This window comes from Theropithecus gelada, chromosome 1, assembly GCF_003255815.1.
Source record: "Theropithecus gelada isolate Dixy chromosome 1, Tgel_1.0, whole genome shotgun sequence".
NCBI lineage: Eukaryota > Metazoa > Chordata > Mammalia > Primates > Cercopithecidae > Theropithecus > Theropithecus gelada.
The window spans coordinates 56,122,341-56,136,312 of NC_037668.1; the positions used below are offsets into that span (position 1 = coordinate 56,122,341).

Sequence of the window (13,972 nt, forward strand, 5' to 3'; positions counted from 1 at the left end):
CCCAGGCTGGAGTGCAATGGTGCGATCTCTGCTCACCGCAACCTCCGCCTCCCGGGTTCAAGCGATCCTTCTGCCTCAGCCTCCCCAGTAGCTGGGATTATAGGCATGCACCACCATGCCCAGCTAATTTTGTATTTTTAGTAGAGACGGGGTTTCTCCATGTTGGTCAGGCTGGTCTTGAACTCCCGACCTCAGGTTATCCGCCTGCCTTGGCCTCCCAAAGTGCTGGGATTAGAGGCGTGAGCCACCGTGCCTGGTCCATCAGAGGCTTATTATTATTTTGAGACGGAGTCTCACTCTGTCGCCCAGGCTGGAGTGCAGTGGCGCAATCTCGGCTCACTGCAACCTCTGCCTCCCAGGTTCATGTGATTCTCCTGCCTCAACCTCCTGAGTAGCTGGGACTACAGGCGCGTGCCACCACGCCCAGCTAATTTTTTGTATTTTTAATAGAGATGGGGTTTCACCATGTTAGTCATGATGGTCTCGATATTCTGACCTCGTGATCCGCCCGCCTCGGCCTCCCAAAGTGCTGGGATTACAGGTGTGAGCCACCATGCCTGGCCCTACCAGAGGCTTATTTTTTTTTTTTATTTTTATTTTTTTTGAGGCGGAGTCTCGCTCTGTGGCCCAGGCTGGGGTGCAGTGGCTGGATCTCAGCTCACTGCAAGCTCCACCTCCCGGGTTTATGCCATTCTTCTGCCTCAGCCTCCCAAGTAGTTGGGACTACAGGCGCCCGCCGCCTCGCCCGGCTAGTTTTTTGTATTTTTTAGTAGAGACGGGGTTTCACTGGGTTAGCCAGGATGGTCTCGATCTCCTGACCTCGTGATCCGCCCGTCTTGGCCTCCCAAAGTGCTGGGATTACAGGCTTGAGCCACCGCGCCCAGCCGAGGCTTATTATTAAACCCACAGCAACACTGTAAGGTTGGGCTGATCTTGTCCATTTCATAGACCTCAGCTCCAAGACAGGGAAACTCATGTGGCTAAACTGGTGAATCCAGGCCAGCTCCAATAATCTTGTCCGCCGCCTCAGGCCAGCCCCGGGGTGGGTCCTTTCTCAAACTTCAGCGCTCCAGTCCTGCCCTCACCATCCCCCTCAGTGTGGCAAAATCTCAGAGGCTGTAAGTGGCTTTGATGGGTGTGTGCCTGCACAAGCAGAGCGAGCCCAACCTACAGGAAAGCCTGTGCCCAGGCTACAGGAAAGGCAGAGGACACCAGTGTACATTGTGCCACTCTTGAGTCTCAGGCCTCCAAGGTCTTCTGTAATTCAGCATCCACTTCGACCCAGAGGGATCTTTTTAAAGGACAGTTTTGGCCTGGCCGCCTCCCTTCTCGAATCCTCCTATGGCCCCACACCTACAGCATAAAATCCAAATCCTTTCGCTCTAGTCTAAGCCTTTCATCACCTGGAGCCAACTGCATCATCACTAACCATTGGCCCAGGCGGCCAAATTCTGAACCAGTTGCGGCTATGGACTTCGCATATGCTGTTTTCTGTGCCAGGAGGTCCCAGCTCTCTCTCCCTGTGTTATCTGATCTGCCTGCAACACTCAGGTAGACATCACCTCCTTTTAACCACATTATCCCAGCTGCCAAAAATAGGGCAGACTTTGCTGTCAAACCTGGTTTGAATCTCAGTTCCACTAACAGTGGGACCCTGACCGACTCACTTCATCTTTCTAAGCCTCAGTGGCTTAAAAATGGGGATAATGGGCCGGGCGCGGTGGCTCACACCTGCAATACCAGCACTTCGGGAGGCCGAGGTGGGTGGAACACGAGGTCAAGAGATCGAGACCATACTGGCTAACATGGTGAAGCCCCGTTTCTACCAAAAAATACAAAAAATTAGCCAGGTGTGGTGGCACACGCCTGTGGTGCCACCTCAACCCTGAGGGCCAAAGAGAGAACTCATCCACCAGGAAGGGAGGGGTCAAGAGAAGGGGCCTTGGAAGCCATTTAGAAGGATGGACACTGGACTAATGGCACAGGTCTGAGTCCTGGCCTGCCTAGTGACCTTGGACAGGTCACACGACTTCTCCAGATCTCAGCGTTCTTATCTGTAAAATAAGGGCCACATTGGATGGCCTCTGAAGGCCCTTTCTTTTGTAGCTCCAGGTAATTGTAAGACCTTATTATTATTATTATTATTTTTTGAGACAGAGTCTCGCTCTGTTGCCCAGGGTGGAGTGCAGTGGCTGGATCTCAGTGCACTGCAAGCTCCGCCTCCCGGGTTTACGCCATTCTCCTGCCTCAGCCTCCCGAGTAGCTGGGACTACAGGCACCTGCCACCTCGCCCAGCTAGTTTTTTGTATTTTTTAAGTAGAGATGGGGTTTCACCATGTTCGCCAGGATGTTCTCAATCTCCTGACCTTGTGATCCGCCCGTCTCAGCCTCCCAAAGTGCTGAGATTACAGGCTTGAGCCACCGCGCCCAGCCATAAGACCCTATTTTAACTCTGTTTTCCTCCTCCCAGCTTCAAGCCATGCAGGCACAGGGGATTCTCTCCAGGATGGCTCCCTGGGCCCAGATGGCTCCTTCTGTGTCCTTGGAACTCATCCTATTGTTACAGCCAGCCCCTGCCCCTGTCTTTTGGTTAACTCCTTGGGAAAATGGCTCAAGTCTTTTTTTTTAGATGGAGTCTCACTCTTGTCACCCAGACTGGGGTGCAGTGGTACGATCTCGGCTCACTGCAGCCTCTACCTCCTGGGTTCCAGCTATGCTCCTGCATCAGCCTCCCGAGTAGCTAAGATTACAGGCACACGCCACCACGCCTGGCTAATTTTTGTATTTTTAGTAGAAACAAGGTTTCACTATGTTGGCCAGGCTGGTCTCGAACTCCTGACCTCAGGTGATCCGCCTGCCTTGGCCTCCCAAAGTGCTGGGATTACAGGTATAAGCCACCACACCCAGCCTCAAATCTTATTACCTTTAGTCCAAAAAACTGTAGCAACTTCCAGCTAGTATCCCTCCTGCCTGCTTCCAATTCCACCCTCCACACTGGCAGCCAGAGAGGCTTTTAACATGCAAACATAGTTACACCACTCCTTCACCTGAAACTTCAGGGGTTCCCAATGGCTGTGCAGTGGCTTTTTGTGTGTGTGTGTGTGTGTGTGCAGTGGTTTTCAAACTTTTTATCTGTTTTGAGCATCAGAATCCTCATCTGATGGAATGTTTCTCAGAGCCCTAAAAATGTCCAACAGTTAAGAAAGAAGTTATGCAGACTGAAGAGAAGTGGAAAGCTTGGAGCCAGCCTACTGGGCCTTCCACACTACAGCCTGCAACACACACACAACACACAGCAGCCTGCAAGGCATGGACACTGAACTGAGGGCTCCATGTACCTTCCTAAGGAGCCAGGATGGGCTGGGCACAGTGGCTCACACCTATAATCCCAGCACTGTGGGAGGCAGTGGTAGCAGATTGCTTGAGCCCAGGATTTTGAGACCAGCCGGGGCAACATGGCAAAATGGTCTCTGTTTTTAAAGAATAAATTTTTTTAAAAAAGGAGGCCGGGCATGGTGGCTCACACCTGTAATCCCAGCACTTTGGGAGGCTGAGGCAAGCGAATCACCTGAGGTTAGGAGTTTGAGGCCACCCTGGCCAATATCATAAAACCCTGTCTCTGCTAAAAATACAAAAATTAGTAGGATGTAGTGGCGTGCCTGTAATCCCAGCTACTCGGGAGGCTGAGGGACAAGAATCGCTTGAACCCGGGAGGCAAAGCTTGCAGTGAGCAGAGATCGCATCACTTCACTCCAGTCTGGGTGATAGAGTGAGACAGTGAGACTGTTTCTTTTTTTTTGGGATGGAGTCTCACTCTGTCACCCAGTCTGGAGTGCAGTGGCACAATCTTGGCTCACTGCAACCTCTGCCTCCCAAGTTCAAGTGATTCTCCTGCCTCAGCCTCCTATCTGGGATTACAGGCATGCACCATCATGCCCGGCTAATTTTGTATTTTTAGTAGAGACTGGGTTTCTCTATGTTGGTCAGGCTGGTCTCGAACTCCCAACCTCAGGTGATCGACCCACCTCAGCCTCCAAAAGTGCTGGGATTACAGGCATGAGCCACCGTGCCCGGCCTTATTTTTTGTATTTTTAGTAGAGACAGGGTTTCGCCATGTTGGCCAGGTTGGTCTTGAACTCCTGACCTCAGGTGATCTACCTGCCTCAGCCTCCCAAAGTGCTGGGATTACAGGTGTGAGCTACGGCACCTGGCCAAGGCTTTAAATAAAAAAAAAAAAAAAAAAAAGCCAGGGGCTAGACACAGTGGCTCACGCCTGTAATCCCAGCACTTTCGGAGGTCGAGGCGGGCAGATCACGTGGTCAGGAGATCGAGACCTTCTTGGCTAACATGGTGAAACCCCGTCTCTACTAAAAATACAAAAAATTGGCCAGGCGCGGTGGCTCAAGCCTGTAATCCCAGCACTTTGGGAGGCCGAGATGGGCGGATCACGAGGTCAGGAGATCGAGACTATCCTGGCTAACACGGTGAAACCCCGTCTCTACTAAGAAATACAAAAAATAGCCGGGCGAGGTGGCGGGCGCCTGTAGTCCCAGCTACTCGGGAGGCTGAGGCCGGAGAATGGCGTGAACCCGGGAGGCGGAGCTTGCAGTGAGCTGAGATCCGGCCACTGCACTCCAGCCTGGGCTACAGAGCGAGACTCCGTCTCAAAAAAAAAAAAAAATACAAAAAATTAGCCAGGCATGGTGATGGGGGCCTGTAGTCCCAGCTATTTGGGAGGCTGAGGCAGGAGAATGGTGTGAACCTGGAGGCGGAGCTAGAAGTGAGCCAAGATCACGCCACTGCACTCCACCCTGGGCGACAGTGTGAGACTCTGTCTCAAAAAAAAAAAAAAGAAGCCAGGATGAGGCGCATACTACTAAGCCTGAGAGCTCTCCACACTCCATGCTCACATTCCACTCAGCTCTAGCCACTCCTAATCTTGCACCTTGTAATTTGGTCTCACTGACACACTCTGTTAGACCTGTGGGCCTTTGCACACACTACACTTCTGCTTGAAATCCCTCAGTGGCTCCTGTTACTTTTTTGACAGGCCACTCTTTGCTGGGATCTGCAACATGCTGCATGGCCTGGCCCAGCTTACCTCACTCAACTGCCTTAAGGTTTGTACACCAGGCAAATTTCTCTCCTTGAAAGAGATCCCTACACCCTTCACCTGGATCTCTCACATCTCGGCTCTAACAAAATTTCTCCCCAGCTGACCAGACCCCTTCCCCAGACCTGTGAACCTCTCCTTTGAAGTCCTTGTCCCAGTGCCAGTTTTACACTTATCTAATAACAGGATTGTCCCCTGGGTCTCTTTTTTTTTTTTGAGACGAAGTCTGGCTCTGTCACCCAGGTTGGAGTGCAGTGGTGCAATCTCAGCTCACTACAACCTCCGCCTCCCAGGTTCAAGCAATTCTCCTGCCTCAGCTGCCCGGCTAATTTTTTGTATTTTTAGTAGACACAGGGTTTTGCCATGTTGGCCAGGCTGGTCTCGAACTCCTGACCTCAAGTGATCCACCTGCCTTGGCCTCCCAAAGTGCTGAGATTACAGGCTTGAGCCACTGCGCCCAGTCACCTGTGTGTTTTTATTCATCGTTGTATCCCTCTGCTTAGGACAGGCATGGGATTATAAATACTTGCTGAATGAATGAACGAGCCCCTCAATATGCAGATAGGACAAGACTGAGATGGATGACGCCACTTACTTGTCACACCGCAAATCAAGAACTGGGGTCTTTTGATTCTACCCCAGCTCTTTCCATTAAACTTTCCCAATTCCTGTGTTCCCTTCTGTCTCAGTGGAGATCTCAAAACTAATTCTAGATTCCTTGGCTGCCAAGGTCAGTGACTCGTCCTACTACTGAAACCCAGCTGGAGGCCCCTTGGTGTTTGATATCACCAACAGAATATGCTTTATGAGTGTCACCACTGGCATCAGGAGGTTCTGGAGAAAGTGAAACCCTTCAACATCATCATCCTGATGGTTGGTCACAAGAGTGACCTGTTAGTGAGCACCAGGTGACACCACAGGAAAGGAAGCTGGCTGCCTCTTTGGGGCATTGAAACTTCAGCCAAGAGCAATGGTAACATTACCACAGCCTCTGAGGAGCTCACTCAGTCTATCTGTGAGACTGTGAAGAGGGGGACACGGGATCTAACCCAGGGTGGGAGGGAGTTTTGAAAAGCAGAGTCTCATCCTGGGCCAAGCTTCAGGAAGCAGAGGACCAAAGCAGATCAAGGTGGCTGGGCCTGTGCTAGTGACCCTTGGGTAGGACAATCATCCTCCCTAGAGCCCACAGAACTCTCACAATCCACAAGGGCCATGCTGGGCCCAGGACAGGATGATGCTAGGTGCCACTGAAGGACATGACCCTGAGGTCTGGAAGGGGTCTGGCTTCTTCTGCATGATGGTGAAAACACCAGGATCAAAGATACCAGCAACTAAGAAGAGATGGGCACCTGCACAGACACGCCTATCCTGAGAACAGGCGCTTACTCCCGTCCTTTCTCAGGGAAAGGGATAAACAGCTTTCTCCAGGAGTTCCAGAAGAGCAGGTCAAAAGGGTTTTTAGGCCGGGTGCGGTGGCTCACTCTTGTAATCTCAGCACTTTGGGAGGGTGAGACCTGTCTGGCCAACAGTGAAAACCCCATCTCTACTAAAAATACAAAAATTAGCTGGGTGTGGTGGCAGGTGCCTGTAATCCCAGCTACTCGGGAAGCTGAGGCAGGAGAATCGCTTGAACCCAGGAGGCGAAGGTGGCAGTGAGCCAAGATTGCGCCACTGCACTTCTAGCCTGGGTGACAGAGCTAGACTCCATCTCAAAAAAAATAAAAAAAACAAAAACCAAAAAAACCCAAAAAGGATATTTAGGTACATAACATTGCCAAAACAAGGATGCCTCTTCAGTTGAGGGCCGTGAGAGAAGGTCACCCTACTCAATTCTTATGGCAGAGAAGCTGGACTCAAACTCCTGCTGATATTATGGCCTCCCTTGGAGTAAAATGATGGAAAATCCCTGAGTTTTTCTCAAACACAGAAATGAATAACGATGCTGCCACCTGCTGACTAGAGAGCTACAGTCCAGGCTTGCTTGTCCTGACTCCCTCTGGGATTTCAAAGGTACCCTGTCTTTGGATTAATAACTTCTTTATTCTGGAAAAGCAAATGAAAGTCATATTCATATAAACACTGACATTACAAAGTACAGGGAAAAGGGGAAGGGAGAAGGAAACAAAACCCTTTACAAATCCTGCTAATACTGTCTTACCAAAAAGACCATAATGCTTTGTCCCATATTCAGTCACGTATATAATAAACCACAAATAAAATCTTCTCTGGAAGATACATTGCTCCTCTTTGAGATGGCAGGGAAAAGGGACCGGAAGTTGGGGTAGGAGGCTTTATTCTTTTGGCAGATCCTCTCAGTCATTATAGATATTGCTGCACTGTTAATAAAAAATATATGCTTCTCTGTAAAGCATTACAAAAAAAAAAATCCAAGGATGAGATGGCTGAGTTCTCAGCTCAAGTATCTCCAAATACATTGTTGTCCATTCCCTGACCTTTCCATGTGTTATTTCTTGGTTGTTTTCCGGATCAATGCCATTCTCTGAAAGGAGAGAGAAATAAGCAGTTATGCAGCAGTAGCTGGAGTCAGGAGCTTTCTGGAACATTCTGTGTGGCTAGCAGGCCTTGTGGTCTACACTGTAGGCCGCAGCCCTCAGAGACCTGCAGTCACAAGGCATCTCAGTAGATTCCTTTGAACCAGAGAGCAGTCTGCAAGGCCCCAAGAGATGTTTAGATGGGCTAGTGGACCCACTTCATCTACCAAACTGCTCTAGGCTAGCAGAATGGCAAAAAAAGTTAAAAGCAGGAGAAAGTGACAGCTCTTGAGTTTTGAGGATTTAGAGGATAAGCTGGGAAAGCATGTGTTTTCTTTCTTTCTTTATTCTTCTTCTTCTTTTTTTTTTTTTTTTTTGAGATGGAATCTCGCTCTATTGCCCAGGCTGGAGTGCAGTGGCACGATTTCAGCTCACTGCAACCTCTGCCTCCCAAGTTCAAGCGATTCTCCTGCCTCAGCCTCCCCAGTAGCTGGGATTACAGGCACATGCCACCATGCCTGGCTAATTTTTGTATTTTTAGTAGAGACAGGGTTTCACTGCGTTGGCCAGGCTGGTCTCGAACTCCTAACCTCAAGTGATCCACCAGCCTCAGCCTCCCAAAGTGCTAGGATTACTGGCCTGAGCCACTGTGCCTGGCCAAGCATGTGTTTTCTGGGGTCCCCTGACCCCAATCTTTTCTCCGATGATGGACACAATAGGGAAAGGGCCTCAATTTCAAAGTGTTGCCACACACAAAGGGAGCTGACATTTCACACCTCATGACCTGCATTGAAGGGAAACTGAAGACTAACAACTTCTACCACAGTCCATCATGGAAACACTCAGATCCACAGGTTTCATGATCTGAATTCTTTTACTATTACTAGCCACTAGCCAAATTAACAACCTGCTTTGCTCATTGTTTTTGACCAAATAAATACCAATATTATGGCATTTGTTGACTAAATAAATAGGGCTAAAAAATGGTTAATTTGGGAGCACAAAGTGACAGTCCATTATTTGGAGGGACTCTTTTCTGAACAGTGCAATCTTTCCATTCAGGAAACTGGTGGCTTCCCTCTAGGGCTTGCTCTGTGAGCTCTACCAATACCTACTCCAGAGATACCAGGCTATGGCGAAGCAGGCGCACTTAACCAGGACTGCCCAGTTGTGCCTGCTAAGCTTGGAAAAAGCTCACGTTTCAAATCAGAGTAGCCACTTAAGACAGAAAGGATAACAGCCTTGTCAGAGGGAGGCCAACACTGCTGTTGGACTGATCAAAGATGGGGGTGACTTGCTCCACAGCAGAAGTGGTATTCTCATACTGACTCCTGGGTTCCTTGTTTAGAGGGAACCTTGTTCAAAGGTAAAACCAGGACACAGGCCAGAATGTCCAGCATGGCAACCTGGATACTACCTCTCAGAACAAGTACAGCATATTTTTGCTTTCTTCCTTTTTTTTTTTTTTTTTTTTGAGACAGAGACTCGCTTTGTCGCCCAGGCTGGAGTGCAGTGGCGCGGTCTCCACTCACTGCAAGCTCCGCCTCCCGGGTTCACGCCATTCTCCTGCCTCAGCCTCCCGAGTAGCTAGAACTACAGGTGCCCGCCACCTCGCCTGGCTAGTTTTTTGCATTTTTTTAGTAGAGACGGGGTTTCACCGTGTTAGCCAGGATGGTCTCGATCTCCTGACCTCGTGATCCGCCCGCCTCGGCCTCCCAAAGTGCTGGGATTACAGGCTTTAGCCACTGCGCCCAGCCTATTTTCACTTTCTTTAACCTGCCCTCTCTTCATAGGACCATATATGGTGTTGCAATCAGCAACAATGAAGAAAGATTTCATTAAGGAGGTATGGTGGGGTGAGCTCCATCCATGTTAGAAGAACCCAGAATCAACAGTTTTAAGTGACACTCAACAAAGTTACGAGAAAAAACAGACCACGTGTGGGAACAGCATGGCACCAGGTGAATATCTTATTGATCTCCTGGCGACTGCTGCTGCCTCTTGCCCTCTCTGACCCTTGATCCGGAGAGTGAAGTTTGCTGTATGGGGGAAGCGAGACCCCCTAGAAGGTAGCTGTGTTTATCCACTCTGAGATGTAGCTCAAGGAATCAGCCTTGGCTGTCCCCAGGGCTCTGGCATTTCCTCACCTGTTTGTGAGCTTCTGTGGTGCAGGCTTTTTTGTAGGGTCGGATTTCTTCAGAGCCAAATCCTGGGATCCACATGTTCCACTGGCGCTCTGCAAGGAAGAAGCCAGTACAGAGATAAAGGTACTAAAAAGGCAGTACCAGGAGTGCAATGTGACCCCCTTGGATCAGGGAGGATGAATGTGGACATCTGGCTACTAACTAATTCCACAGAGGGATTATATTACAAATGGGAAAAATGGGCATGGCCTCTCCAAGGTTTTTTTTTTCTTTTTTTTTTGGAGACAGGGTCTTCCCGCTGTGTCACCCAGAGTGGGGTGCAGTGGCACAATGTTGGCTCACTACAGCCTTGACTGCCCCAGCACAAGTGATCTTCCCATCTTGGCCTCCCAAGTAGCTGGGACTGCAGGTGCATGCCACCATGGCCAGCTAATATTTCTTTCTTTCTTTCTTTCTTTTTTTTTTTTTGGAGACAGAGTCTCACTCTGTCACCCAGGCTGCAGTGCAGTGGTGCGATCTCGGCTCACTGCAAGCTCCGCCTCCTGGGTTCACACCATTCTCCTGCCTCAGCCTCTCGAGTAGCTGGGACTACAGGCGCCGGCCACCACACCCGGCTAATTTTTTGTATGTTTAGTAGAGACGGGGTTTCACCGTGTTGGTGAAGAAGTCTAGCTATCCTGGGACTGCTAAAGGATGAGACCATATGGAGAGATGGTGGGTGGGGAAGATGGGAAGGGTAGGACTGGGGAATGTGAAGGGGAATGGGAGGGTTGGGAGGGATGGAGGGAGACGCCTACAGAATCCCAGCTGTTTCAGTGTTCTTAGACCAGGCATCAGACATGGACGATATGAAGCCTTCCATTATGGGTTATTTAAATTGTGTCCCTAAAAAAGATATGTTGCAGTCTTAACCTTAAGTACCTCCAGAATATGATCTTATTTGCAGATGAAATTGGTTAAAATGAGATCACACTGGAGTAGGGTTAGCCCTTAATCCAATATGACTGGTGTCCTGTGAGAAGAAAAGAAGAGACACAGAGACAGAGACACACAGGGAAAAGGCCATGTGAAGACTGAGGCAAAGCCTGGAGTTCTGTAGCTACAAGTCACGGAACACCAAGGATTGCCAGCCACCACCAGAGGCTAGGAGGAGGCAAGAATAGATTCTCCCCTAGGGGCAGCAATGGGAGCATGATCCTGCTGACACTTAGATTTCAGATTTCTGGCCTGCAGAACTGTGAGAGAAAATTTTTTGTTGTTTTAAGCTGCCAGGTTTATGGTATTTTGTTAAGGTAGCCCGAGGAAACTACTATGCTTTCCTTCAAGACAATCTCAGGCCCAGCCACTGCCTGACTTAGTAAAACTAGCTGAGCCCAGTCAACCCCCAGATTCATGAATAAAATCAACAACTGTTATTGTGCTAAGCCACTGTTTTTGGGGTGGTCTGCTACACATTAATAGAAAACCAGAATATCTGTCCTTTTCTCTAGACACCAGCAACATTACCCAAAGTGTGTTACTTACTTTACCTAGACTACCAATGCCTCCCCAAAGCAATAGCTTCTTGACGCTGTGAAGGAAGCCTTTCAATAATTAGTCATGGACTGATCTGCACCGAATCTCATTCATTTGGCCTGTCTCTATAGTTATACATTGGGCTGGGCATAGTGGCTCACGACTGTAATCCCAGCACTTTGGGAGGCCAAGGCAGGTGGATCACCAGAGGCCAGGAGTTCGAGACCAGCCTGACCAACATGATGAAACCCCATTTCTACTGAAAATACAAAAATTAGCCAGGTGTGGTGGTGCAGGCCTATAGTCCCAGCTACTTAGGAGGCTGAGGCAGGAGAATCGCTTGAACCCAGGAGGTGGAGGTTGCCGAGATGGCGTCACTGCACTCTAACCTGGGTGACAGAGACTCGATCAAAATATATATATATTTATTTATATATATATAGTATAATATATATAAAGTATATATAATATATAAAAATATATATTTATATAAATATATAAATTATATATACTATATATATACACACACATAAATATATACATATATATACACACACACACAGTTATAGACTGATCTTTCTTTTAATCACATTGTATCCAATGCAGAGGGCTGCTTATTAATTTCCAAGTGATTATGGTTATCACTGTTAGCTGAGTATCTCCCAGAAAAACTCAAACTCAAATTTAGTGTCTGTTAAGTAGAAAAGGAAAATATAAAATTGTATGTATATTATGATTATAAACTTGAGGAAAATGCATAAATAAGCTAAAACTGTAAGGGAACACTGAGGAACAGTTTCATTTGAATAGTGGAGACATAACAGTACCTACATTTACTAGATCCTACTTTGTGCAGGCCCTGTGCCAGTCACTTTACAGACATAGTCTATAATTCTCACAATTATTCTGTAAGGAGGATATTATGATCCTCACTTTACAAATGAGGAAACAGACTCTAAGAGATACTAGGTAGGAAAAATAGGGTGATACAGCTGGAAAGTGGCAGAATCTCGTTTCAAACCCATGCCTGGGCTCATTCTCCCTACCATAGATGGATTTCTCTTTTCTATTTGGTGCTGTTATTGAATTAATACATAAATCCCAGTGCTCAAAAGTCTGACTCTGGCATGAAGGTTCTTCTGACTGCATTTTCCCTGGCAGTCCTGAAGAAGCAGTTGAATATATACTTCAGGGAGAAACAAGACCACATACCTAAATGCAGCTGGACATCTTTCACCTCCAGGGTGCTGGACTTGCGATGCCGCGCAAGCTGACAGGCTGCTGTCACCACACTCTCGATAAAATCATCAGCAATCTGCAGCAGCATCTGGGGAAGGTAAAGTGGGGAGAGTCAGCACGACATTGGCAGGGTGGGCTCCTGTTGCTGGGACAAGTGCTTTCAGCTTGTATTGCGTATTTAGTCAGGCTTTCTAGTAGAAGGCTGGAATCAGCATTTGGGCTAAGGTGAGGAAGAGGAATGAGAAGAACAAAAGAAACATTACCCAGGTTGAGTGCAACTCATACCTTACTGAGCATATAATTTCTACCCAGCAGTAATCAACTAACCCAATCCCTGCCCTCCATATCTTTATTTATTAGTGAGAAAATAAAAGTGAATCATTTGAATTCCTCACTCACAGTATTTTAAAAGCACTTTTGTTTCCATTATCTCACTTAGTCCGTACAATAATCCTGTGAAGAAAATGGGACATGGATTTTATTCATTCCACAGAGGATTTCACAGACTCAGAGAGACTAATTTGTTCGTGGCCATGTAAGTAGAAAGCAGAAGGCCAGGCGCAATGGCTCATGCCTGTAATCTCAGCACTTTGGGAGGCCGAGTTGGGAGGATCATTTGAGATCAGAAGTTCGAGACCAGCCCAACAATATTACAAGAGCCCCATCTGTATTTTAAAATAAATAGGCTGGGTGCGGTGGCTCATGCCTGTAATCCCAGCACTTTGGGAGGCTGAGGCGGGCGAATCATGAGGTCAAGAGATTGAGACCATCCTGGCCAATGTGGTGAAACCCTGTCTCTACTAAAAATACAAAAATTAGCTGGGTGTGGTGGCGTGTGTCTGTAGTCCCAGCTACTTGGGAGGCTGGGGCAGGAGAATCACTTGAACCCGGGAGGTGGAGGTTGCAGTCAGCCGAGATCGTGCCACTGTACTCCAGCCTGATGACAGAGCAAGACTCTGTCTCAAAAAAAAATAATAATAATTAAAAAAATAATAACAAATAAATAGAGGCCAGGCATGGTGGCGCACACCTGTAATCCCAGAACTTTGGGAGGCTGAGGTGGGCAGATCATTTGAGGTCAGGAGCTCGAGACCAGCCTGACCAACATGGTGAAACCCAGTCTCTAAGGGCTGTGCACAGTGGCTCATGCCTGTAATCCCAGCACTTTGGAAGACCAAGGCAGGTGGATCAACTGAGGTCAGGAGTTTGAGACCAACCTGACCAACATGGTAAAACCCTGTCTCTACTAAAAATACAAAATTAGCTGCGCACGGTGGCGGGCATCTGTAATCCCAGCTACTCTGGAGGTTGAGGCAGGAGAATCGCTTAAATCCAGGGGGTGGAGGTTGCAGTGAGCCGAGATTGCACCACTGCACTCCAGCCTGGGCGACAGGGCGAGACTCTGTCTCAAAAAAAAAAAAAGAAAGAAAGAAAGCAGAGGAACCAGGATTCCAACTCAAGGGTTCTGA

The 13,972-nt window shown here is 48.2% G+C and overlaps 1 protein-coding gene across 4 annotated transcripts in view; it reads right to left on the reverse strand.

Moving 5' to 3' along the window:
- Positions 1 to 7,137: 7,137 nt before the first annotated feature.
- The window catches only part of TAF12 (TATA-box binding protein associated factor 12), a 41,534-nt gene continuing 34,699 nt past the window's right edge, over positions 7,138 to 13,972 (reverse strand). For all 4 annotated transcript variants that reach the window (XM_025363156.1, XM_025363165.1, XM_025363171.1 and 1 more), the window contains exons 4-6: positions 12,477 to 12,591; positions 9,753 to 9,841; positions 7,138 to 7,613 (exon numbers count right to left, since the gene is read on the reverse strand). In XM_025363156.1, coding sequence (XP_025218941.1) covers positions 7,578 to 7,613; positions 9,753 to 9,841; positions 12,477 to 12,591 — 240 coding nt within the window. In that variant the 3' untranslated portion in view covers positions 7,138 to 7,577. The remainder of the gene's footprint in view (positions 7,614 to 9,752; positions 9,842 to 12,476; positions 12,592 to 13,972) is intronic.